At 35.5% G+C, this 25,964-nt stretch overlaps 1 protein-coding gene across 1 annotated transcript in view; it reads left to right on the forward strand.

Annotated features, from left to right (window-relative positions):
* LOC149413911 (uncharacterized) overlaps positions 1 to 25,616 on the forward strand; it is a 48,444-nt gene extending 22,828 nt beyond the window's left edge. Inside the window, exons 4-9 of the mRNA XM_089643921.1 lie at positions 9,410 to 9,526; positions 9,609 to 9,770; positions 9,989 to 10,257; positions 10,818 to 10,886; positions 11,727 to 11,884; positions 25,554 to 25,616. Coding sequence (XP_089500047.1) covers positions 9,410 to 9,526; positions 9,609 to 9,770; positions 9,989 to 10,257; positions 10,818 to 10,886; positions 11,727 to 11,884; positions 25,554 to 25,616 — 838 coding nt within the window. The remainder of the gene's footprint in view (positions 1 to 9,409; positions 9,527 to 9,608; positions 9,771 to 9,988; positions 10,258 to 10,817; positions 10,887 to 11,726; positions 11,885 to 25,553) is intronic.
* Positions 25,617 to 25,964: the final 348 nt, after the last annotated feature.

A 25,964-nucleotide genomic window follows, 5' to 3' on the forward strand; every position in this document is an offset into this window, starting at 1 on the left:
TGTATAGAAATAAATAGTGAATGAGGCCTTTGAATTAGAAAGTTAACAAAATAAAAAATTGGCGGTATTGTTAACAAAATATAGAGCGTTTGAAAGGTTGTTGTGGCCTGTTAAATCGAGGGCGTTTGGACTGCCATTTTACAAACATATTTTATGTAAAAAAATATTTTGAAGATTATAAATAGAGAATAGTAAAGCAATAATATAACCTTCACCATTTGACATATAAAAGTAAGAAGATAAGACGATTGAAATTCGACCATTCAGTTCTGAATCTGTTCTGAATGCAATTACTAATTTTATCCAAATTGACCTGGAAATAAATTACATCTTTGCGATTCTTTCAAGGATAAAGAAACCATCCTGTCACTTCGAATGTAATCAACAATGTTCTCAAAATTTGTTTTGGCAGCATCGCCATTGCATTGTAAAAATATTATGTAGGTACTAAATACACAATTTGGCTGTCCGGAAACGGGAATCCTTCCCAGTTGGACAGACAAAGGTTCATTTTGTTTGTATTGTTTGTAATTTATTTATATATATAATAAAAAAAAAATCGGTTTAGAGAATCGTTGTCAAACGTCGGTATACAGTAATATAACGTTGAATTTCAATATATCTTTATATAAAACGGTATAATTGTTAATTGGATCATGAATCTTCTTGTTAAATGTAGTGATTTTTTTTAGAATTAATGACAATTCAATCAATGCCTACGTAATACAATTCTGAAAAAGGTAGACGTCGAATTGGCAGTTCAAACGTTCCTCAAACAAAACGTCATTTGGCGTCGGTCGGCGGTTTTGCCTACACACGAGTGGTTTATTTATGCTACAAACCATCCTGTTCAGTAAGTCTGACATTGCCCGCATACACTACCTGTGTTATTGTGAGAAAGGAACAAACCGACTGAACTGAACACTGGGGTTCGCGTGTTCGTATAGACATATCGCAGTTGTGCATTTATAGAAAATATCAATATTAGAACTTACCAATAACTAACACACGGGATGATAAATTTAACAGCGTTAGGAAGACTGAATTAGAGTTTAAAAACAAGATTAAACGATTAGCAATGAAAAAAGCATGGGTCTGCGGTAATTTTTAGGTAAATCGCTCACTAGATCGATATCTTCGGGTTTTTTGTATGGAAAAAGTTTGTACACTTCTTAACCACAGATATTGCTAGACAAGGTGATGATAGACAAGGTAGTAAAACTCAAGTCCATTTAAAAAAGGTGCGACCATAGACAATATAATTGAACTCAGCAAATCATTATATTGCCCCATAAACTATTATGAACAACTTTACTATTATGAAAAACTATTATAAATGAAAATGTCCTTGAAGCAGAAAAATATCTGAATGTTTCCTGACGGCAAGGTTAGTCTGACAAAGAAAATTAACTTTTACGCCCAATTTTCTCAAGATGAATCTTTTGTGTATATGTTCAGTTAAACCAATATGACAGAAAAAACACAAAATGACTTTTAAAAGGATTTTTTTTTAAAAATGGAACAAGAAATATGAATTAATTGATTTGAAGAAATTGAAAACAAAGAACACTAAAGAAAATTTGTAAAACATGATTGTGCGACAGTACGACAGATGAATTCCGATATCCCTTGCTTATTTTGAACAGAAAAAACTCATTGTTAAATATGTTGAAAAATTTAAATTTCACCAAATCAATAAGATTAATAGGATTTTTAAGGTATTAAACTATTGTAATACGCTTCTACCGCGAAAGCTTCAGATTTAATAAATTAACTAATTGCTTGTTTTGTATGTATAACCAGAACCGTAAATAATTCCAGAATTTTTATTCCAGTTTAACATGTTCTATTGATAAACTCTCTGGGAGAGCGACCCTCTCTCTAAATATGGTGGATGACAAATGAGCTATTCATCGAAACCTAGAAAGAGTTTACAAGGTTTTTAGCTCAACACTAAACAAGAATATATTATACGGAATGTTTATTTAATTATTGATCTACCCAACACAACCAACTTAGCGAGGATACACGAGAGAACATGGGCTTATATTATTATTATTAACCTTTCCCTTACTGTGCTAAAAAAATACACGCGTTACGGTGCTGTGTAGTCAATACACATCTCAAAATAAGCGATTTAATATCGGAAAAATATGAATATTCATAGCTAATCGATTATGTTTATTATATTTTATATCAAAAGTGAAAATAATTGTAATTTAATTGCTGAAAACATGAAAAAACCATCGGCAGATGCTAAAGAAACGTGCGAGGGGTCCACATCTAACGACGGTTCGCGGCCAACTGGCGAGCGGCGCGGCTGGCGGCTGGCGGCTGGCACAAACACAGCTGTGCGGTCGTAGGTATTGATGGTCTAAATAAAAATACAACTGCAGACGTGTGGATGTCTCATGTTCCCGCATAGCGAATTAAAGCGGGACATCAATAGCGTGTCATTTCCTTGCTCACTCTTCGCGTATTTAGTATCACACGGTTGATTGTATTGGTGTATTTGTTCCCGATTTTTAACAAAAAACTCTGATTTTTAATTGAATTTGAAGACTATGTAATATATTATTTTTTAATTCAGTGCATAAATGTATAACGGAGGAATACCTAAAATCTGAACCCAGAATTTATTATATTTATAGAGTTATTAAAGTTATTAGAAGCAATGTGTAGTAAATACACACCACAGATGAGGAAAGGTTAAACACGTGGGCAATGTAACTTCGTCCAAATAACCCCGCGTTACCAAACCTTGCATATTGTATGCATAAGCGCTACAAAATAAAATAAAACTCGAATGAAAATATAAATGATTGTTTATAGTCTATGACTTTAATTTTGTCTATGTATTATCAGTATAACCTAAAAATTACCGCTGACGCATGGTTTTGTTGTTGCATCCTGTAGATTGCGTTAGATTATTGTATTCCGACGATTCTCTCAACCGATTTCAATCGTCTTATCTTCAATGTCACTAGTATATCGCTTGATTTATTGCTTGGGAAAATATTTAAACCTAAAGATAATATTCATATTTCATAGAAATCGGAGTTCCGTTAAAACAACGTTCAGTTTTGGGAAGTTTCAGGCATATGTTTTGTGCACAACAGTGCCATGGATCAACTTAATCCAGAGAATGTATCCATCAAGACGGAACCAGTGCCCCGGGAAGACAATGGAGGAGAAATGCCTTATACGGATATGGATTTCGACCTCCCAGATGTAAAGAAGGAATGTTTGCAGAATGCGGAAAGTGCTCGGACAGCCAGTAAGTTGCGTTGCACATTATTTTTGAAATGTAGGTTGTTAAATACTGATGTTCGGAATCCTTGTCCGTTTTTGAAATATTGCACAGACACGTCATTATATACTTGTTCATAACGTCCTCTCTTGCTGTACCTATATAAGTACTACAGCAATATTTTAACTTATACTCACAAATCACATGTTGCAACCTTACCTTATTTGGGATATAATAAAGTTCAATTAATTAAAATGCGCTGAAAACACAATATTGATGCAATAAAGCATTATTCCATTGGCTGCAAACAACAAAACGCCGTACTGAAGGTGCTCAAGAGTAAACGTTTTATCCTTCTTGAAGGATCACTCTTGAAGTTGAAATCTGCGGTCCTTCATATTTCTTAAATAAATTTTTATTATTACAGTTTTAGTAGTGTGCTCCTGTAGAAGAGGACATTGCCCACGAAATATGTAGATTGTTTTTATAAAAAAAATATGTGATGTAAACAAAGTTCTTTGAACTTTTAATAAAATAAATTATGCCATCACAAAGCTAAAAACTTTTATACAAAGCAAGAAAAGTTGATGAAGTTATTGTAATTTTTTTTAACATTAACAAGTAGTCCTACATCATGTGCTCATTTAAGCAGTTATTTAATCTCTCTTTGTAATGTAATAACCAGTTCTAAATCTACCAAAGTTACAACAATTGACTAGTTCAATAAAAACAATGTCCCCAGGAGATACGCTGATAATTCTGACCAATTTCTTGAATTTCTCATTAATTTTATAATAAATATAAGACCGAATTTAGCAAAGCAAGCTATGCAATGTGATGAAGCAATACATATAAACGAACCTTCTGAGCAGGGAAAGAAGCGCTAGTCATAAAAATCACCACCGATGAAACCGAAAACACTATTTCTTCCCTGAAATTAAATGTATCTTTGGAGTACTTAATCACAACCAATACAATGAAATATCTCTTTAAATTACTTATCATTCCTCTAACATATCTTGTCAATCTGTCCATAACTGGAAGCGTTTATACCAATATTCAAACAAGGATGTAAAAATGTCATTTTCAACTATTTACCAATAAACCTTCTCAATACGTTTTCAAACATATTGGAGAAAATACTTAAAAACAAATCCCATCCTACTTTAATTATATACAACGATAGTTAATAACTATCGACCTATGGTAAACACCTGATTAAAATTAATAGAGAAATAAGGTTAATGACTTATATAATTAAAGATAACCAGTTTGATTTACGGGAGAATATGGGAACCGGTGATGAAGCATTACAAATGATCACCTCAGTCGTAAAAGCTTTAGATGTTGACAAAAGCAAAAGCTGTCTTTTTAGACTTGTCCAAGGCATTTGACACTGAATCCCATTGTTTACTCCTATAAAAACTGAGCTCAATGGGTATTGTTAATAAAGCTATAGTGTATTGGGTCAGAACTTAGATTTCAATTAGATCAGAGAGAGTCACTATAAATGGTCACATTAGTTCAAATAAATCAATTGTATATGGTGTTCCTCAGGGTAGTGTTCTAGTTTTCATATTATGTTTGTATTTTTCTGTTAATTCCATAACCTTAGAAAAAAGTTACAAATCAATCTACAATTAACATCAATAAATGAATTTATAGTTGTAATGTGCAAACTTTCCTAAATAATGATACATATTAATATTATTTCAAAGCTGCCGTTTTCTGGTACTTCAGTTGTGTTTGCAGATGACACTGTTTTGGTTTTTGCTGGTGTTGCGTGGGATAAAATTTTTGCTAAGTGAGAGGCGGGATTGAGTGCAGTCAAAATTTAACTTTAGCATTTCCTCTGTAAATCAGCCATCTTTGGACCGTTCCTGAAAAAAACATGGTTTTATGCAGGAGTGTAATTGTCAACCTTTGGAAAGTGTAGACATTATCAAATATCTCGGCTTGATTATTGGCCATCTAAAATGGAACAATCAAAATAAGAAATATTCTATGTAAACCATCTATGTGTGTGTTATGTACTGAACTTATTTGATTGAATATAATTGTAAAGCTGCTCATCTCGACGCAGGAATTCCCTGGTAAGATGAGCAGCGGAGGAATTTTTTTTTCTAATCTTACACCAATGTAAGTCTATATCGCATTATTCTATATAGGGATATAAACTTACATTGGTCCGGTTTTATTCCTCATTTTCATCAACGATATGACAAATACTTAACTTTATATTTTATCCATAAACCTTATATGCTGTATATTTTGTACCTTGTAGCTTTAAGTACTTTACTTCCTCATACTTTTAACTATATTTTTTATATTTATGTTTATGGCACATGTCGTGCCGTTTGTAGTTCAATAAATAAATAATTGTTTTATGTTAGCTTAGTGAATTTCGTGGCTTATATTATAGACCTTCTTTGTAAATCTGACTGATCATAAATTTTTAGTCTCTTGCAATTTTATTTTTATTATTTCTTTTTCATGTTCAAAATTAATTCTCATTTTAAAATTTGGGAACCCTGTAAAAAGCCCCGCATGCGTAAAATTAATGTTAAAATATATCACATACAAATTGATTTTTTGTTTTTACAGGTAGCATTAATGTGAAAAATGTTTCAAACAAGGCAGAACTAGAACAAAAAGAAGAATCTGGTGGGGGGATTCCATATATGGAATTTGAAATTGACCTCCCAGATATTAAAAAGGAATGCTTAGGTCACTTTGATAGAATTATCCAGACAACAGGTAAAACCGATTATCTCTGTTACAATGAAGAATTCGTGATTTTTATTTATTTGAATGTTAAATGATTTATCTTTGTTTACACTTAAAACGTTATATTCCTAATCTTTTTCCGATTTATTGACAGGACTGAAGAAGCGAGCCGTAAAAAAACGATTCTCCTGTTACCATTGTAACTACTCCTGCTTTTACAAGTCAAACTTAAGACTTCACTTGCGCATCCATTCTGGAGAAAAACCCTTTTTATGTGCCCATCGCAGATATTCATGTTCTCAAAAGCGATCTTTTAAGTTACACATGATGACTCACAGTGGAGAAAAACCTTTTTCGTGCTCTGACTGTAGTTATTCATGTTCTGAAAAGCGATCTTTGAAGTTACACATGATGACTCACAGTGGAGATAAACCTTTTTCGTGCTCTGACTGTAGTTATTCATGTTCTGTAAAAGGTAAATTGACGAGACACATGATGACTCATAGTGGAGAAAAACCTTTTTCGTGCTCTGACTGTAGTTATTCATGTTCTCTAAAAGGTAATTTGACGAGACACAAGATGACTCATAGTGGAGAAAAACCTTTTTCATGCTCTGACTGTAGTTATTCATGTTCTGAAAAGCGATCTTTGAAGTTACACATGATGACTCACAGTGGAGATAAACCTTTTTCGTGCTCTGTCTGTAGTTATTCATGTTCTGTAAAAGGTAATTTGACGAGACACATGATGACTCATAGTGGAGTAAAACCTTTTTCGTGCTCTGCCTGTAGTTATTCATGTTCTGTAAAAAGTAGTTTGACGAGACACATGACGACTCACAGTGGAGAAAAACCTTTTACATGCTCTGAATGTACTTATTCATGTTCTGAAAAGCGATCATTGAAGTTACACATGATGATTCACAGTGGAGATAAACCTTTTTCGTGCTCTGACTGTAGTTATTCATGTTCTGTAAAAGGTAAATTGACGAAACACATGATGACTCATAGTGGAGAAAAACCTTTTTCGTGCTCTGACTGTAGTTATTCATGTTCTCTAAAAGGTAATTTGACGAGACACATGATGACTCATAGTGGAGTAAAACCTTTTTCGTGCTCTGCCTGTAGTTATTCATGTTCTGTAAAAAGTAGTTTGACGAGACACATGACGACTCACAGTGGAGAAAAACCTTTTACATGCTCTGAATGTACTTATTCATGTTCTGAAAAGCGATCTTTGAAGTTTCACATGATGACTCATAGTGGAGAAAAACCTTTTTCATGCTCTTACTGTAACTATTCATTTGTGCAAAAGGGAAATTTGACAAGACACATGCTGACTCACACTGGAAAAAAACCTTTTTAATGCTCTGACTGTTAACTAGACATGTACTCTAAAGGGAAATATGTATAGACATATGCTGACTCACAGTGGAAATAACTGTATTGTTTCGTGTTTAAGTAATTATCTTTACGAAAGTGTACCTTCATAAGACACATTTGGACTCCTTCACTGAAAACCTTTCTCTAAACTAGCCATTATGAATCTTAGATCTGACTTTGCCACTGGACGTGGAATGCCACTATACATAATCTACTATGTACCAATTTGATAAAAAAATGCCTACTATGGATGATAGAAATGAAGCATGGAATTCGAAAATGGAAACCATTAAAATCGTTAATAAAATCTCACTTAAAAATCTACACCTTAATCCATGGATCACACAGAATGTTATAAACTTCATGAGAAACAGAGATGACTTACACAAGATATTTTTCGATGTCCATAAGTTTTACATATGTTTAGATACAATAAAACATATTAAATCACGTCCAGTGCAATAAAATATCCATGTAAAGAACTTATCAACCTCTAACAAACCTAATCAATCTGTCCATCACTGAAAGTGTATTCCCCACAACTCTCAAAAATACCTTTTTATAGCAATATTTAAACAACGATGTAAAAATGACAGATTACTATCGACTAATAAACATACTCTGTACAGTTTTTAAAATATTTGAGAAATTACTAATAAAACACTTTTTCTTCTTGGAAGATTATAAAAAAATATCGGAAACAGTATAGTATTAGTGAGAATCGGTATGTCAAATTCAACTCTTAACTTTCGAAAATGCTACATTACAAGCGTACAACCGAGAAAGCTCAACTCACCTCTTCAACTACGGAGTACAGAAAGTAAGCGTACTTGGACCTACTTTATTTCTAATATACATCAGTGAAATCTGTAAGCTATACTGAGAACGAGAGGAAAAATCATTAGTTTAGCTGACGATACAATAATATTACTAAACGAAAGATAATGGATAATTACTAGGTTGCCTGCGAATGTGGCTCAAAATACATTCCCTCCTACTTAATGTCTATAAAACAACATCAGACATTTTCAGAAACAGCCAGAAAACAGCGGTCGGATGACATCAATCTCAAATTACTTTTGTGCAAAGGAATCTATTAACTTAATCAAGGTTTCTCATGCCTCTTTCCCACTTTAGCACACTCCAAAAGCATCAAATATTTTGGAATGTAATTGATGATAACCACTGGAACGATTTCGGTCGAAAAATCGACCACTTTTATTTTTCTGCGATTGATATCGGTCCAAAAATGGACCGATTTTTCTACCATTCGTAAAATATTTATTGTAATTATTTAAAACGTTTCCATGGCCAGCTACTTGTTTTATCGAATAGCTGATAATATATTCTCTTTGTCTATGAACTTATCCGTTGTCTTTGAAGTGTTATTTAACGAGTTTTCGCGGTTTTTTTATGGCGTCCAAAACAAAAATATAAATTTTCAACATTCACGAAATTTTGGACTCTTCCTAAAATGCCGTAAGTAATTAATTTATTGGGTTTTTAACGCATAATTATATATCTGTGTAATCATGATTGACTTATCTATCTTTGAAATGCGTTTTTAATTCGTTTGTTTGTATTATATTGTTTTGGTTGAAGTTTTTGTGTAAGATTACGTCAACTGAAGACGTCATCTGTTTTTGATTTACAATAATGTCTTAAATACTGCACTCGCGCATTTGAAATATAGATATTCCATCACAGTGATTCAAAACAAAGATATATATATAAGTTTTATTTGAATTGGTTCATTATTAATACAGATATTTGCTAACCAATTATTTTAAGTCATATGTCAAAAAGTTGACTCTTTTTCACATGTAAAATGGTGTTAAGCCTTCGTCACACAATAAAAATTTAGTAATTTAGTTGTATAATTAATTAATTTGTTTACTTTTACCAAATTTGTGCAGAAACAGCTGTCGTCCAGGGAAAGGGATCACTCCACAACCCAATAATTATTTTCAAATTTTATATTAGTGCAATATTTAACAAAATTTAAACATTTAAGTACTTACATTAAGTGTTTTCAATTTAAAATTTATAGAGCGGTGCTGACTGCAAGAGGAGGCAGAGGAAAAGGGAGGCGTGGGGTACGAGCTGGTGCCGGACTACCTGCACGTGGACGTCAACGCAGAGCTGCAATTGCAGCCTCGTCTGGAGTGTTAGTATTTTTTAATGTTTTTTTATGAAAGTACTTTGCTGTGGCCGTTGAACTCATCATATATTTGTATTTATTTAAACAGCGACCCTGCTTTGCTACTGGTGCGAGAGGATCGCGTCAAGGCCCTAAAGGCTGTTAGGGCCCTGCCTGCTTCCATCCGGCTAGAGCTGGAAAGCCGAAAATTCAAGAAGCAGGCGGCGCGCATTTTGCTCCCTACCGCACCTCCAAGAAAAACTAAACAAAAGTAAGTAATCGTATTTAGATGCTTGGTACAATATTATTGTTTTTTCCTGACAGCGTTCCACTCTTACAGTGAGAGTTGGTAAGTTCAGCGCTCTGTGCATTTGGCACATTCAGTGCATATTTTACAGAGTTCTTATTTTATTGTTTATTTACATACTGCACTTACTGTTTCACACGTGAATGAGAACAATTTTCTATGATTTATGTAAATGTTTTCAGAATTCCATCTCCGGAGAGAACAACGTGTCCCTTTTCACAAGGGACGCCTTCACCGTTGCCACGACCCGTACCACCACCGTGGATGTCCACTCCCGCACAGACCCAATCAATGGCTCCCAATGCACCAATTATGCCTATCCGTGCAGCATCTCCCGAGCCGTTACCTGGGACATCGCGGAGTGGGGAACTCTTCTCTCCGGAAGCCGGCTATCACAGCGAGCTGTGGGTGGACGTACCATTCTACGAAGAATTGTCGGCGTTTGGGAACGGTGAGTTTATTTTTTGAAATGTCATACCAGGGGCTCAATATAAAATCAATTATCTATATTTTATATTGATATCCCTAGCACAGTTTCACTGTTGGTATATTGGCAGGAAATAAGCATAGTACTTAAAAATTCCACATAACAAACATACAAAATGTATTGTTGTTATGTCGTGGATGCATCATTACACATCTTTTTTCTGTAACGGGTATTGCAGAGTGAGAAATAAGACATGCCGAACTTCTTTGCGAGGATTACATTTGATTCACCGGCTTCTAAACGGTGTAATACAGCATTTTTTTCTTAAATTGAAAAAACACTTTCGCTTCACGGGACTCATTGTGTTGCGAGGCTGTATTGGTAGGTGGGTTTTGTAACCGGACAAATTATCATTAAAATAGGTCGCTTTACGTAGTTGGTCACTTTAAACGGATACGTTTTCCTACTAAAAGCTATGAAACCTTACTAGAGTTTACATTATCGTCACTTAAAACAGTAGACCGTTAAATGCAAAGTCATTATATCCAAATTCTACTGTAAATTTGTGTTTTCTTTTATTTCAGAGTCAGACATGGGCAGAAAAAGTAACGTGGACGAGGCAGCTGTACTAGAAGAGTCTGTACTTGGAAACCGTGAGTTATAAAACTAACTAACTTACCTTCACGCCATTTCGGTAGGCAGAGAGGATGAACCACCATGCAACTCGATCTTGGCACACACACTCTTTTCTTCATTCCATACCTACCTGACTGTGCTATTCTGACTCCTGACATTGCCCGCCTCAAGTATTTGATTAACTTTTTATATTTTTTTTATATGAATACCTCACAAGAGCCTCAGCTGGAGCCAGTGAGACTATGGCATCCCCAATTGGGGGATGTTGTGAGGCTGAAGGTAAGTGGGGAAGGGAAAGAGGAAGATGGGGAAGTACCTGGCTATTCAGATCTAGTCACTAAACACGGCTAAAGCCATTTGGAGCAACGTTTCAATTCTGAATGGTGGTCTTACACCAGGGCGATACTGGTAGTATCTTCCACTCTGGAACGTGCCGCAAATATACTATATATTATTTTAATTATTATTTTAATTAATTAATTGTGAAATAACACAAATCAATCAAATAAAATTTATTTGCGCACGCCGGGTTCGAACCGGCGACCTTCGGAATGGCAGTCCAATGCGTTACCACTGGACTATGCCGGCCGTCAAAAGCCATTTCAAGCAACGTTTCAATTCTGAATGGGGTCTTACACCAGGGCGATACTATGGGTATCTTCCACTCTGGAACGTGCCGCAAATATAATATATATTATTTTAAATGAATTTTGTGTGAAAATAACACTAATTATTCAAATATAATTTATTTGATTTGATCCCGCGACCATCGTATTGCGAGTCATAAGCCGTACCAGAGGCAGTGGGTTATCGTAATATAGACACATTAAATTAATTTGGGTTTTCTGTTGTTTCAGAAATGGACAGATCGAGCGACGAGGATGACGAAGCGAGTGACGTCGACCACGAAGAGAGCGATGAGGATACCTTCTGCATGCCGCCAATACCTTATCATAATATTATCAACGTTTCACCTAACTCCGCTATGGCCATAGACTTTAGTAGACAAGACCAGGTAGATAGTGAGGCAATGCGTTTGATTCTGCCGCCTGAAGGTTACTCTTTCGATTGGTCTAATGATATCTTACGTTTTACTGGGATAAGGGAGACTTTCACAGGCACGCCGGGACCAACTTTCAATACCGACGAAATGGGCAAACCTGTGGATGCCTTTCTTAAAATCTTTGATGCAGATTTCGTTGAACTGATCGCGAGAGAGACCAACAGGTATGCAGATCAATGGATTGCGAAAAAACAATTTAAGCGTCATGCGCGTACCAATAAATGGGCTCCCACGAATAAAGAGGAAATGTATGTATTCTTGGCAATTTTAATGTATCAAGGTATTAGTCTTTTCCAGATCTAGTCACTAAACATAACTAAGCCAATTCAAGCAATGTTCAATTCTGAATGGTGGTCCCTCACCAGAGCGATACTCAGAATCTCACTCTATAGCGAGGCACAATGATATTATTATGTATTGATTTTCTTAAATTATGAATAAACCAATAAACTGAATACATTTTTATTATGACAAAGTGTGTAAACAATGTTTAAATCAAAATACTGCTCTTTCATTGTAACCATACAACTGTAATATTGATTTAAAAGGATATTAGGGCTTAATAAATAAATCAATTATTGGTTCCATCAATTATTTTCCCCTCATCCATTTTTTTTCGATACCTTTGCGTTTAGATATAAAATTATCACTATGATTTTATTTGCCATTCTACGGTCATACAAAGGTTTGATATATATATACAAATTTATCATCATTTTACATATTCCGATATACCCTATGTAGATTGACCTTAAGGTAGCTGTCAGTAGTGATTTTTCGTCAAATATTGGTGAATTTCATCAACTTTCAAAGTATCCCCCTGAAATATTGGCAATGTTTATATCTATGATGTATATCTCATTTTAAGCCTTATTTCCTCGTTTTGCACGTTATATAAAAACATGGTTACAAATCTCCAGTTCTAATTTACAATTATTTAAAAAGTAGCACCATGATTTTGACATCGTGAAATAGGCTCTCTGTATAATTCATCAAATGAATAAAATAAAGCCAACACGGCGACTATGCTTATTAATAATTGTAGACAGTTAATGTATCTTCCTAACGTAATACCAGTTTTTGTGGTAAATTTATTATATAGTATAATACAGTGATTTCAATTTTGACACGTCACGCACTCAAATTTTAAAAAATTATTTTCTAACCAAACTTTTGAAGAGAGCATAACGTACAAAAAATTATTTTCCCATTATATTCTTGCATCTGTGGTTATCAAACAGGCCATAGAGAACATAAAAACGTAGAAAATATTCTATAAAGATATTTAAAACTGCCACTGGCGGCAATTTCAAATCACAAAAACGCTAATTTCGCGCATTCATAAAGTTTAAGATTTTTTAATAATTTATCTATCAATTCTAAAAATATAGAATAATTATAAAAATATAGGTGAATTCATTGGCTGTATAGCACTACAATCAGTTTTATGTCTCCGTATTAAAATTCGGAGGTTTGATTTTTTTAATGTTGGCGGAAAATATTCAAATTCGTCGCCAAAAAACCGCGAGCAATCGGAGAAAAAAGTTTTTTGACGCGCGATCGTTCGAGTGGATAATCTCCGATTGAACACGCACGTTGACGTTATTACAAAAATCTAACCTGGTACATATACTTCTTTGGAAACATCTGTAATATCCTCAACAGAAACGGCATTTCAAATGTATTCTACGCTTTGTGTCAATCACTAATAGAGTACGGGATAGCTGGTTGGGGGTCTGTCTTGAGCATTCGCACAGAACGGCTCAGCATAGCCCAAAAAGAGACTGAAGAAATATTCAAAAATCTTTCAAGTCTACAATATACAAAAACTTTATAAAAACATTGTTATATTTAAACAAAAATATGAAGAAAATAACTACACACCGCCGCAGAATAAGAAGCGCTTTTCAGGAACTGACTTTGAATTTATACTTGTAAATACTTACGTCATGTACAAACTTTGCTTTTAAAACTTATTAAAATAAAAACGTAATAGTTCTAACATGAATATTATTTTTTTCTTTGATATTAATTATTGTTCACAGTTATTAAACAGATATCTAAGCTACTTAAGACAACTGTAATTTGATAATAACTTTTATTTATGGGTTTGTACAGTTTGTTTGTACATCAATGGAAAATAATTTATTATATTTCATTAACAAGTGATTTTAACATTTTTTCTCCTGTTTTTTATATTTTGATATTTTCTCACATTTACTACTTTAAAACTATGTAAATGGCTCATGTTGTGCCTTGTGTTTTTTTAATTAATAAATGTATTAATAATTATAAAATTGCACTTCTCAATTGACAATTCGGAAGAGTGAAATGATCCCGGAATTGGTACATTTACTTTTAAACTTGTATCCGGCGTTACTCAACATTTCTCTAGTTTTAATTAATTTAATATCCATTTATTGTATATAAACCTACCAAAAGAAATTATCTAAACGATAGTGAACACCCTTTCTAACTCGATTGCATAGTTTAGAAGAACTACACGCACAGACAGACGCGGATAGCGGCTTTGTTTTATACTATTTAGGAAATACATATAAACCTTTAAAAATTATTTATTAAAAATATGTTAATTATTCAGAAAAAAAATATTACTGAAATGTGGCATTGAATCGAACAATGACATCATATAATATAACATTGCATTAAAATAAATCTATGTATTATTCTGTATGTGAAATAATTGTAATTGATAAATTCATTATAACGAAAATATGGTCTTCGATTATACGATGTGTCTTATATTAGCAATGATGTGGGTAGTTTTATAGAAGTCCAATTTCCTTCGCGGTTACTGCTGAACAATATGAGGTTGAACCCGCCCCACTGTTTCAATATGGCTGTCTCCTCTTATTAACCCGGCCGTATCCATACTGTAACGATAGTCTCCTCTTATTAACCCGGCCGTATCCATACTGTAACGATGGTCTAACTTATCAACCCATCCGTATCCATACTGTAACGATTGTGTACCTTATTAACCCGGCCGTATCCATACTGTAACGATTGTCCACCTTATTAACCCGGCCGTATCCATACTGTAACGATAGTCTCCTCTTATTAACCCGGCCGTATCCATACTGTAACGATGGTCTAACTTATCAACCCATCCGTATCCATACTGTAACGATTGTGTACCTTATTAACCCGGCCGTATCCATACTGTAACGATTGTCCACCTTATTAACCCGGCCGTATCCATACTGTAACGATAGTCTCCTCTTATTAACCCGGCCGTATCCATACTGTAACGATGGTCTAACTTATCAACCCATCCGTATCCATACTGTAACGATTGTGTACCTTATTAACCCGGCCGTATCCATACTGTAACGATTGTCCACCTTATTAACCCGGCCGTATCCATACTGTAACGATAGTCCACCTTATTAACCCGGCCATATCCATACTGTAACGATAGTCCACCTTATTAACCCGGCCGTATCCATACTGTAACGATAGTCCACCTTATTAACCCGGCCGTATCCATACTGTAACGATAGTCCACCTTATTAACCCGGCCGTATCCATACTGTAACGATTGTCCACCTTATTAACCCGGCCGTATCCATACTGTAACGATAGTCTCCTCTTATTAACCCGGCCGTATCCATACTGTAACGATGGTCTAACTTATCAACCCATCCGTATCCATACTGTAACGATTGTGTACCTTATTAACCCGGCCGTATCCATACTGTAACGATTGTCCACCTTATTAACCCGGCCGTATCCATACTGTAACGATAGTCTTCTCTTATTAACCCGGCCGTATCCATACTGTAACGATGGTCTAACTTATCAACCCATCCGTATCCATACTGTAACGATTGTGTACCTTATTAACCCGGCCGTATCCATACTGTAACGATTGTCCACCTTATTAACCCGGCCGTATCCATACTGTAACGATAGTCCACCTTATTAACCCGGCCATATCCATACTGTAACGATAGTCCACCTTATTAACCCGGCCGTATCCATACTGTAACGATAGTCCACCTTATTAACCCGGCTGTATCCATACTGTAACGATAGTCCACCTTATTAACCCGGCCGTATCCATACTGTAACGATAGTCCACCTTATTAACCCGGCTGTATCCATACTGTAACGATAGTCCACCTTATTAACCCGGCCGTATCCATACTGTAACGATAGTCCACCTTATTAACCCGGCCGTATCCATACTGTAACGATAGTCCACCTTATTAACCCGGCCGTATCCATACTGTAACGATAGTCCACCTTATTAACCCGGCCGTATCCATACTGTAACGATAGTCCACCTTATTAACCCGGCCGTATCCATACTGTAACGATAGTCCACCTTATTAACCCGGCCGTATCCATACTGTAACGATAGTCCACCTTATTAACCCGGCCGTATGCATACTGTAACGATAGTCCACCTTATTAACCCGGCCGTATCCATACTGTAACGATAGTCCACCTTATTAACCCGGCCGTATCCATACTGTAACGATAGTCCACCTTATTAACCCGGCCATATCCATGCTGTAACGATAGTCCACCTTATAAACCCGGCCGTATCCACACTGTAACGATTGTCCACCTTATTAACCCGGCCGTATCCATACTGTAACGATAGTCCACCTTATTAACCCGGCTGTATCCATACTGTAACGATGGTTTACCTTATTAACCCGGCCGTATCCATACTGTAACGATAGTCCACCTTATTAACCCGGCCGTATCCATACTGTAACGATAGTCCACCTTATTAACCCGGCCGTATCCATACTGTAACGATAGTTCACCTTATTAACCCGGCCGTATCCATACTGTTATGATGGTGTACCTTATTAACCCGGCCGTATCCATACTGTAACGATGGTGTACCTTATTAACCCGGCCGTATCCATACTGCAACGATTGTCTGCCTTATTAACCCGGCCGTATCCATACTGTAACGATGGTGTACCTTATTAACCCGGCCGTATCCATACTGCAACGATTGTCTGCCTTATTAACCCGGCCGTATCCATACTGTAACGATTGTCAGCCTTATTAATCCGGCCGTATCCATACTGCAACGATAGTGTATCTTATTAACCCGGCCGTATCCATACTGTAACGATTGTGTAACTTCTTAACCCAGCCGTATCCATACTGTAACGATGGCGTACCTTATTAACCCGGCCGTATCCATACTGTAACGATGGTCTACCTTATTAACCCGGCCGTATCCATACTGTAACGATGGTGTACCTTATTAACCCGGTCGTACCCATACTGTAACGATGGTCTTCCTTATTAACCCAGCCGTATCCATACTGTAACGATGGTCTACCTTATTAACCCGGCCGTATCCATACTGTAACGATTGTCTGCCTTATTAACCCGGCCGTATCCATACTGCAACGATGGTCTACTTCATAACCCGGCCGTATCCATACTGTAACGATGGTCTACCTTATTAACCCGGCCGTATCCATACTGTAACGATCGTTTTACTTATTAACCCGGCCGTATCCATACTGTAACGATGGTCTACTTTATAACCCGGCCGTATCCTTACTGTAACGATGGTCTACTTTATAACCCGGCCGTATCCATACTGTAACGATGGTCTACTTTATAACCCGGCCGTATCCATACTGTAACGATGGTCTACCTTATTAACCCGGCCGTATCCATACTGTTACGATGGTCTACCTTATTAACCCGGCCGTATCCATACTGTAACGATCGTTTTACTTATTAACCCGGCCGTATCCATACTGTAACGATGGTCTACTTTATAACCCGGCCGTATCCTTACTGTAACGATGGTCTACTTTATAACCCGGCCGTATCCATACTGTAACGATGGTCTACTTTATAACCCGGCCGTACCCATACTGTAACGATGGTCTACCTTATTAACCCGGCCGTATCCATACTGTAACGATCGTTTTACTTATTAACCCGGCCGTATCCATACTGTAACGATGGTCTACCTTATTAACCCGGCCTTATCCATACTGTTACCATGGTGTACCTCATTAACCCGGCCGTATCCATACTGTAACGATCGTTTTACTTATTAACCCGGCCGTATCCATACTGTAACGATGGTCTACTTTATAACCCGGCCGTATCCTTACTGTAACGATGGTCTACTTTATAACCCGGCCGTATCCATACTGTAACGATGGTCTACTTTATAACCCGGCCGTATCCATACTGTAACGATGGTCTACCTTATTAACCCGACCGTATCCATACTGTAACGATGGTCTACCTTATTAACCCGGCCGTATCCATACTGTAACAATCGTTTTACTTATTAACCCGGCCGTATCCATACTGTAACGATGGTCTACTTTATAACCCGGCCGTATCCATACTGTAACGATGGTCTACTTTATAACCCGGCCGTATCCATACTGTAACGATGGTCTACCTTATTAACCCGGCCGTATCCATACTGTAACGATGGTCTACTTTATAACCCGGCCGTATCCATACTGTAACGATGGTCTACTTTATAACCCGGCCGTATCCATACTGTAACGATGGTCTACCTTATCAACCCGGCCGTATCCATACTGTAACGATGGTCTACCTTATTAACCCGGCCTTATCCATACTGTTACCATGGTGTACCTCATTAACCCGGCCGTATCCATACTGTAACGATCGTTTTACTTTTTAACCCGGCCGTATCCATACTGTAACGATGGTCTACTTTATAACCCGGCCGTATCCATACTGTAACGATGGTCTACTTTATAACCCGGCCGTATCCATACTGTAACGATGGTCTACTTTATAACCCGGCCGTATCCATACTGTAACGATGGTCTACCTTATTAACCCGGCCGTATCCATACTGTAACGATGGTCTACCTCAGAGGTGGGGAACCTGCGGCCTTAAGGCTATTCTAGTGCGGCCTTTTGACTGATGCCAATTTTTTTTAATATATCACAAATTACTGATGTCGTTGCTCTACTTCGTTTTTTTCCAACAAACCATTTTTGGCGAAATTGAGTTAAGTATGCTGATTTTCTCAGAAAGCATTTATTTATAAGATCAAATCGAAAAAAAAAAAATTTTTTTTTTTTTTTTTCAAAACCCAGTTTGTGTTAAGTCCACCAAAATTAAACAAGGCTCCGAGCGTGTTTATCCAACATCCACACGTTGACCAAAAGGACCTCTGATATTTAAACCGGCCGTTATGTTACATTTCATATAAATGTATCCAACATCCAAGCCATATCTTAGCCTGTAATTCAAACTCTCCGTTACGGGCGTATTACTCTAATAGACCAAACAGCCAATGGCAGCACAGCGGTAACACCACGCTGTTATACCATACATTCGTTCGTTACCGCCTCAATGTCTTCACATGTCATTTTGCTATTTACTGAGTTATTTTAGTGGTTTTCCGGAAGATTTCAACACACACAGTGTCTAAATATGTTCGCTGTAGAAAACGATGAAAAATTACATTGAAAATGCAACAGGTTAATTGTATTTCATTATTTTATCAGCAAATTGTGTCAACTTATCACCCGTTACAGCTCCATACAGGGTGGTCATAATAACATTGTGTATTTCGAATGTTTTGTACATAACATTTTTTAATACTTGCCAAGTTCTACATTATGGTTAAATATCGTACTAACTAACCGACTAAAAATCACGCCGTTTCCCCGCAGGGGTAGGCAGAGAGGACGGACAGCCAAACAACTCGGTCTTGGCACACACTTCTTGCCTCATTCACATTCATACATCGTCTCATACATACTCTTCTATTATTCTGATTCTTGACATGGCCCGACTTGAGTATCTGATTCACTTGATCGTGTCTTCCTCGGGCGTCCCCGACTTCTGCTACCATTCGTATTGGCATCATATGTCCTCTTTATACTCCTTTCTTCGCTCATTCCCTCTACATGCCCAAACCATCTAAGCGACCCTTTCTTAATCTAATTCACTACGCTTACATCATCCCTTGCACTCTTTGAACTGCACTTTCGTATTAAAAATTGAAATAACAAAATGTCGTTGCTGTTTTAATCGCGCAGTCAATCAATTAATTGAAATAAATCACAAGCAGTGAGGCATGTTACTGAGAGTAGGACGAAATTAAACTGAACACATTGGAAATGAGATCCCTGAGGCGTATGTACGGTAAAATGTATTACGAAGACTTCCAAAAGGAATGCATTGCCGACGAAAGTATAATGATAAGGAAAGGGGTGCTTGAATAGTTGGGAACAGTATCAGTGCAGTGTCAGTGGAATGTATGACGCAAAAATTAACACTTATAATGGATCATGTTAAAAGTTGAAATAATGAAAGAGTATCTGAGATGATGTTCGAATATGGATGGAGCAAGGATTGGGGGCCAAAACACAGTTGCTTGGCGATCCATCCACTCTGCCCACTCCTGAGGAGCAACGGCGTGATGGTTAGTTATAATTCTCATTATAGTTAGGGAATCTCACTACGTCCTATTGCCTACGTCCTTTTCATAGTTAACAACTTTACTAATCGAACCCATTGTGTTTAACTGTTCCGAATGCTTTCGGTGTCCCCCAAGGAATTGCTTATTTTCGGTTGGAGACACTACCGCATTAACTTTTTTATTATTATTATCACACAATTTTTTAATTTTTTTGTCAAGAACAATTTTCTTTTTGTATGCTTTGATACTAGCTATAGATCTAACTTGATCATCAAGCAGGTCCCATTCCAATGGGTGTAAAGCACTAGCCAATTCCATATGTAAGAATTTAAGTTGAAGTTTAATAACATTCCGTTTTTTATAACCACTTTTTAAGTCCTCTTTTAACCAACATATTTTGGCTTTCTTAGCCGAATTCGAAGATGATTTAAATTTGAAGTTAACGTAATTTGGAATCACTTGTCGTTTTAAACACGTTTGCAAAAAATATATATTTAAACACATTAGTCTATATTTAATCAATAACTTTTTATACACTTTAGCTTTCATTGCCATTCCATTTCATTGCCATTTGCTTTCATTGCCATTCATTGCCATTCCATTGCATAGATTTCAATATTTTCCGTAAAGATACGTACACTGATATTATCATACATAATTCATCAAATCATCCCTTTTCTCAAAAAGTCGCAGCTTTCCATTCTATGCTTAATAGATTAATTTCGATTCCTTTGTCGGATCCTAATTATACCTCAGAATTAAATATCATAAAACAAATAGCATCTAATAACGGCTATCCTTATAAATTGATAGTTGAAATACTCAATAAAAAAATTAAACATAAACTCTTTAAACTTTATATTTATCCTATTTATAAAGATACAAACAAACAATGGCGTACAATTCTATTTGTAGATAATGACACTTCCAAAATTATAAATAAAAACATCCCCTTCACTATTCAACCGGCGTTTTATACGGATAACAAATTAAAAAATATATATTCTTAATAATAAAGATATTGATAGTCAAACTAAAAAATCAGGTGTTTATAAACTCAACTGTAATGACTGTAATTCCTTTTATATAGGAAGAAACTTTGAGATCAGAATTAAAGAACATCTTAGGGCTTTAAAGGGAAACTGTGAATCAGAATTTGCGGATCATTTATTAAATAACGACCATACTTCCGATATTAATTCAGGTTTTAAAATACTACATTCTGGTTACAAGGTATCTCAAATCAATAATTTTGAAATCTTAGAAATAAGAAAACACGTGAATATGAAAGCAGATATTATTAATAAACAAAAAATTTTTATAAACCCCATTTTAAATATTTTCCCAATTGCCCGGTCTTTCCCGTCTAATGACATTTTAATTCCTACTTTGAATAACCCTCCCCCACTCTTGCCTCTCCCCGCTCCTTCTACCTCTTCTTTCTAGACCTAATTTTAATTATAACTTTAGTATACTTGTGCTCCTGATGATGTGAACTTGGTTCACATCATCAGGAGATTTTGTATCGAAATAAAGTGATGTAAACTAAGTTATTTGTGTTTTAATAAAAAATAAATAATGCCATCACAAAGTGAAAAGCAGTTAGAAGAAGTTTTCTTCGAAAAATTATATATTTATTCCATTTTTTCGTGGTTTGAGAGCTTATTCGCAAAATAATGTAACATTTTTAATTCGAGTATTTTGTTTTCGTGTAACTTATTTCATAATTTTGTACACAACTAGTGTTATAATCCTTCAATCTGCTCTTACAGTAGGGCAGCAAATAAAAAAGCTCATAACGATAGTGTACTGATGATCTTTAGGTCGTGCGGAACATGCAAACGATTTTTCTCCACTGTGAGTCAGCATGTGGTACAGCAAATGTGCCTCTCGAGTCAATGATTTTTTGCAATAGGAAGATAAAAAAGGCTTCTCGTCACGATGAGTTACCATGCGGTACATTAAATATCTCTTTTGGGAAAGTGATTTTTTGCAGTCAGAACATGAAAATAGCTTTTCTCCATTATGAGTCAGCTTGTGGTTCGTTAAATGTTAATTTTGAAAAAAATGATTTTTTGCCCAAAGGTAGGCACGAAAAATAAGCAAAAGGTTTTTCTTAAATATGAGTCAGAATATGCTTCGTTAAATTGTACTTCCGAGAAAATGATTTTTTGCAGTCGGAACATGAAAAAGGTTTTTCTTTACTATGAGTCAGAATGTGGTTCGTCAAAATTACCTTACGAGAAAATGATTTTTTGCAGTCGGAACATGAAAAAGGTTTTTCTCCACTGTGAGTCATCATGTGGCTCGTCAAATTACTCTTTAAAAAACATGAATAACTGCAGTCAGGGCATGAAAAAGGTTTTTCTTCACTATGAGTCATCATGGGTCTCGTCAAACTACCTTTTACAAAACATGAATAACTACAGTCAGAGCATGAAAGAGGTTTTTCTCCACTGTGAGTTATCTTGTGTACCGTTAAATTACTTTTTTGAGAAAATGATTTATTACAGTCAGAGCATGAAAACGGTTTTTCTCCACTATGAGTCATAATGTGTTTCGTCAATTTACTCTTTTCATAACATGAATAACTACAGTCAGAGCACCAAAAAGGTTTTTCTCCACTGTGAGTCATCATGTGTAAGTTCAAAGATCGCTTTTGAGAACACGAATAATTACAGTCAGAGCATGAAAAACGTTTTTCTCCACTATGAGTCATCATGTGTCTCGTCAAACTTCTCTTTACAGAACATGAATAACTACAGTCAGAGCACCAAAAAGGTTTTTCTCCACTGTGAGTCATCATGTGTAAGTTCAAAGATCGCTTTTGAGAACATGAATAATTACAGTCAGAGCATGAAAAAGGTTTTTCTCCACTATGAGTCATCATGTGTCTCGTCAATTTACTCTTTACATAGCATGAATAACTACAGTCAGAGCACCAAAAATGTTTTTCTCCTTTGTGAGTCATCTTGTGTACCGTTAAAGTACTTTTTTGAGAAAATGATTTATTACAGTCAGAGCATGAAAACGGTTTTTCTCCACTGTGAGTCATCATGTGTTTTGTCAATGATCCCTTTTGAGAACATGAATAACTACAGTCAGAGCAAGAAAAAGGTTTTTCTCTACTATGAGTCATCATGTGTAACTTCAAAGATCGCTTTTGAGAACACGAATAATTACAGTCAGAGCATGAAAAAGGTTTTTCTCCACTATGAGTCATCATGTGTCTCGTCAAACTACCTTTTACAGAACATGAATAACTACAGTCAGAGCATGAAAATGGTTTTTCTTCACTATGAGTCATCATGTGTCTCGTCAAACTACCTTTTACAGAACATGAATAACTACAGTCAGAGCAAGAAAAAGGTTTTTCTCTACTATGAGTCATCATGTGTAACTTCAAAGATCGCTTTTGAGAACACGAATAATTACAGTCAGAGCATGAAAAAGGTTTTTCTCCACTATGAGTCATCATGTGTCTCGTCAAACTACCTTTTACAGAACATGAATAACTACAGTCAGAGCATGAAAATGGTTTTTCTTCACTATGAGTCATCATGTGTCTCGTCAAACTACCTTTTACAGAACATGAATAACTACAGGCAGAGCATGAAAATGGTTTTTCTCCACTATGAGTCATCATGTGTTTCGTCAATTTACTCTTTTCATGACATGAATAACTACAGTCAGAGCACCAAAAATGTTTTTCTCCACTGTGAGTCATCTTGTGTACCGTTAAAGTACTTTTTTGAGAAAATGATTTATTACAGTCAGAGCATGAAAACTGTTTTTCTCCACTGTGAGTCATCATGTGTCTTGTCAATGATCCCTTTAGAGAACATGAATAACTGCAATGGGCACAAGAAAAGGGTTTTTCTCCAGTATGGGTGCGCAAGTGAAGTCCTAAGTTTGACAAGTGAAGTCCTGAGTAGTTACAATGGGAACAGGAGAATCGTTTTTTTCCGGGTCGCATCTTCAGTTCTGCCAATAAATCAGAAAAAGATTAGGAATATAACGTTTTAAGTGTAAAAAAAGTTAAATCATATAACATTTAAATAAATAAAAAACGAATTCTTCATTGTAACAGAGAAAATCGGTTTTACCTGTTGTCTGGGTAATTCTATCAAGGTGACCTAAGCATTCCTTTTTAATATCTGGCAGGTCAATTTCAATTTCCATATATGGAATTCCCCCACCATATTCTTCTTGTATTTTTAGTTCTGCCTTGTTTGAAACATTTTTCACATTAATGCTACCTGTAAAACAAAAAATCATTTATGTGATATATTTATGCAATAATTTTACGCCCGCTGGGCTTTATATGGGGTAATTTTTAACATGACAAGGAAATAATAAAAATAAAATTGCAAGAGAACAAAAATTTATGATAAGTCAGATTTACAATGAAGGTCTATTATATAACCCACGAAATTCACTAAGCTAACATTAAACATTTATTTATTTATTGAAATACAAACGGCACGCCATGTGCCATAAACATAAATATAAAAATATAGTTAAAAGTATAAGGAAGTAAAGTACTTAAAGCTACAAGGTACAAAATATACAGCATATAAAGTTTATAGATAAAATATAAAGTTAAGTGTAAAGTGTAAGGTATAAGTATAATTTACGGTGTAAAGTGTAAAGTTTAATATAAAGTTAAGTTAATTATGAAGAATAAATTATTAAAAAAAAACATGCACCAAAGGTAAAACATGTCAGTATCACCCATGTATTAGTTTCCCATGTGTGAAACCGCTGTACCGGAAATTGGACAATGTAGTTGCGCTTATACATACTGTGTCGAGTATTGTGTTGTGATGTCATTAGCGAAAAGCAATACCTCGACATCGTCGAAGCGATTTGTCATATCGTTGATGAAAATGAGGAATAAAATTGGACCAATCTAAGTTTATATCACTATCTAGAATAATGCGATGTCAAAGCGCATGAGACTATTCATGCGCTTTGACATCGCATTATTCTTGACAGGGATATAGACTTACATTGGTGTAAGATAAGAATTAAAAATTCCTCCGCTGCTCATCTTACCAGGGAATTCCTGCGTCGAGATGAGCAGCTTTACAATTATATTCAATCAAATAAGTTAAGTACATAACACATACATAGATGGTTTACTTAGAGTATTTCTTATTTTGATTGTTCCATTTTAGATGGCCAATTATCAAGCCGAGATATCTGATAATGTCTACACTTTCCGAAGATGGCTGATTTAAAGAGGAAATGCTAAAAGTAATATATTTTGTTTTGCTCATGTTTAAGGTTAACAGGTTTTGATCAAGCTAAATTTTGACTGCACTCAATCCCGCCTTGCACTTAGCATAAGTTTTATCTCACGCATCACCAGCAAATACCAAAACATTGTCATCTGCAAACACAACTGAAGTACCCGAAAACGGCAGCTTTCAAATAATAATAATATTAATCATTATTTAAGAAAGTTTGCACATTACAACTATAAATACATATTATGATGTATATTGTACATTGATTTGTAACTTTTTTCTAAGTTTATAAAATTTACAGAAAAATACAAACATAATATGATGAAGGTAAAATAAAAT

The sequence above is a fragment of the Hesperophylax consimilis genome, chromosome 20 (genome assembly GCF_061612785.1).
Source record: "Hesperophylax consimilis isolate HC1 chromosome 20, BYU_Hcon_1.0, whole genome shotgun sequence".
Lineage (NCBI taxonomy): Eukaryota > Metazoa > Arthropoda > Insecta > Trichoptera > Limnephilidae > Hesperophylax > Hesperophylax consimilis.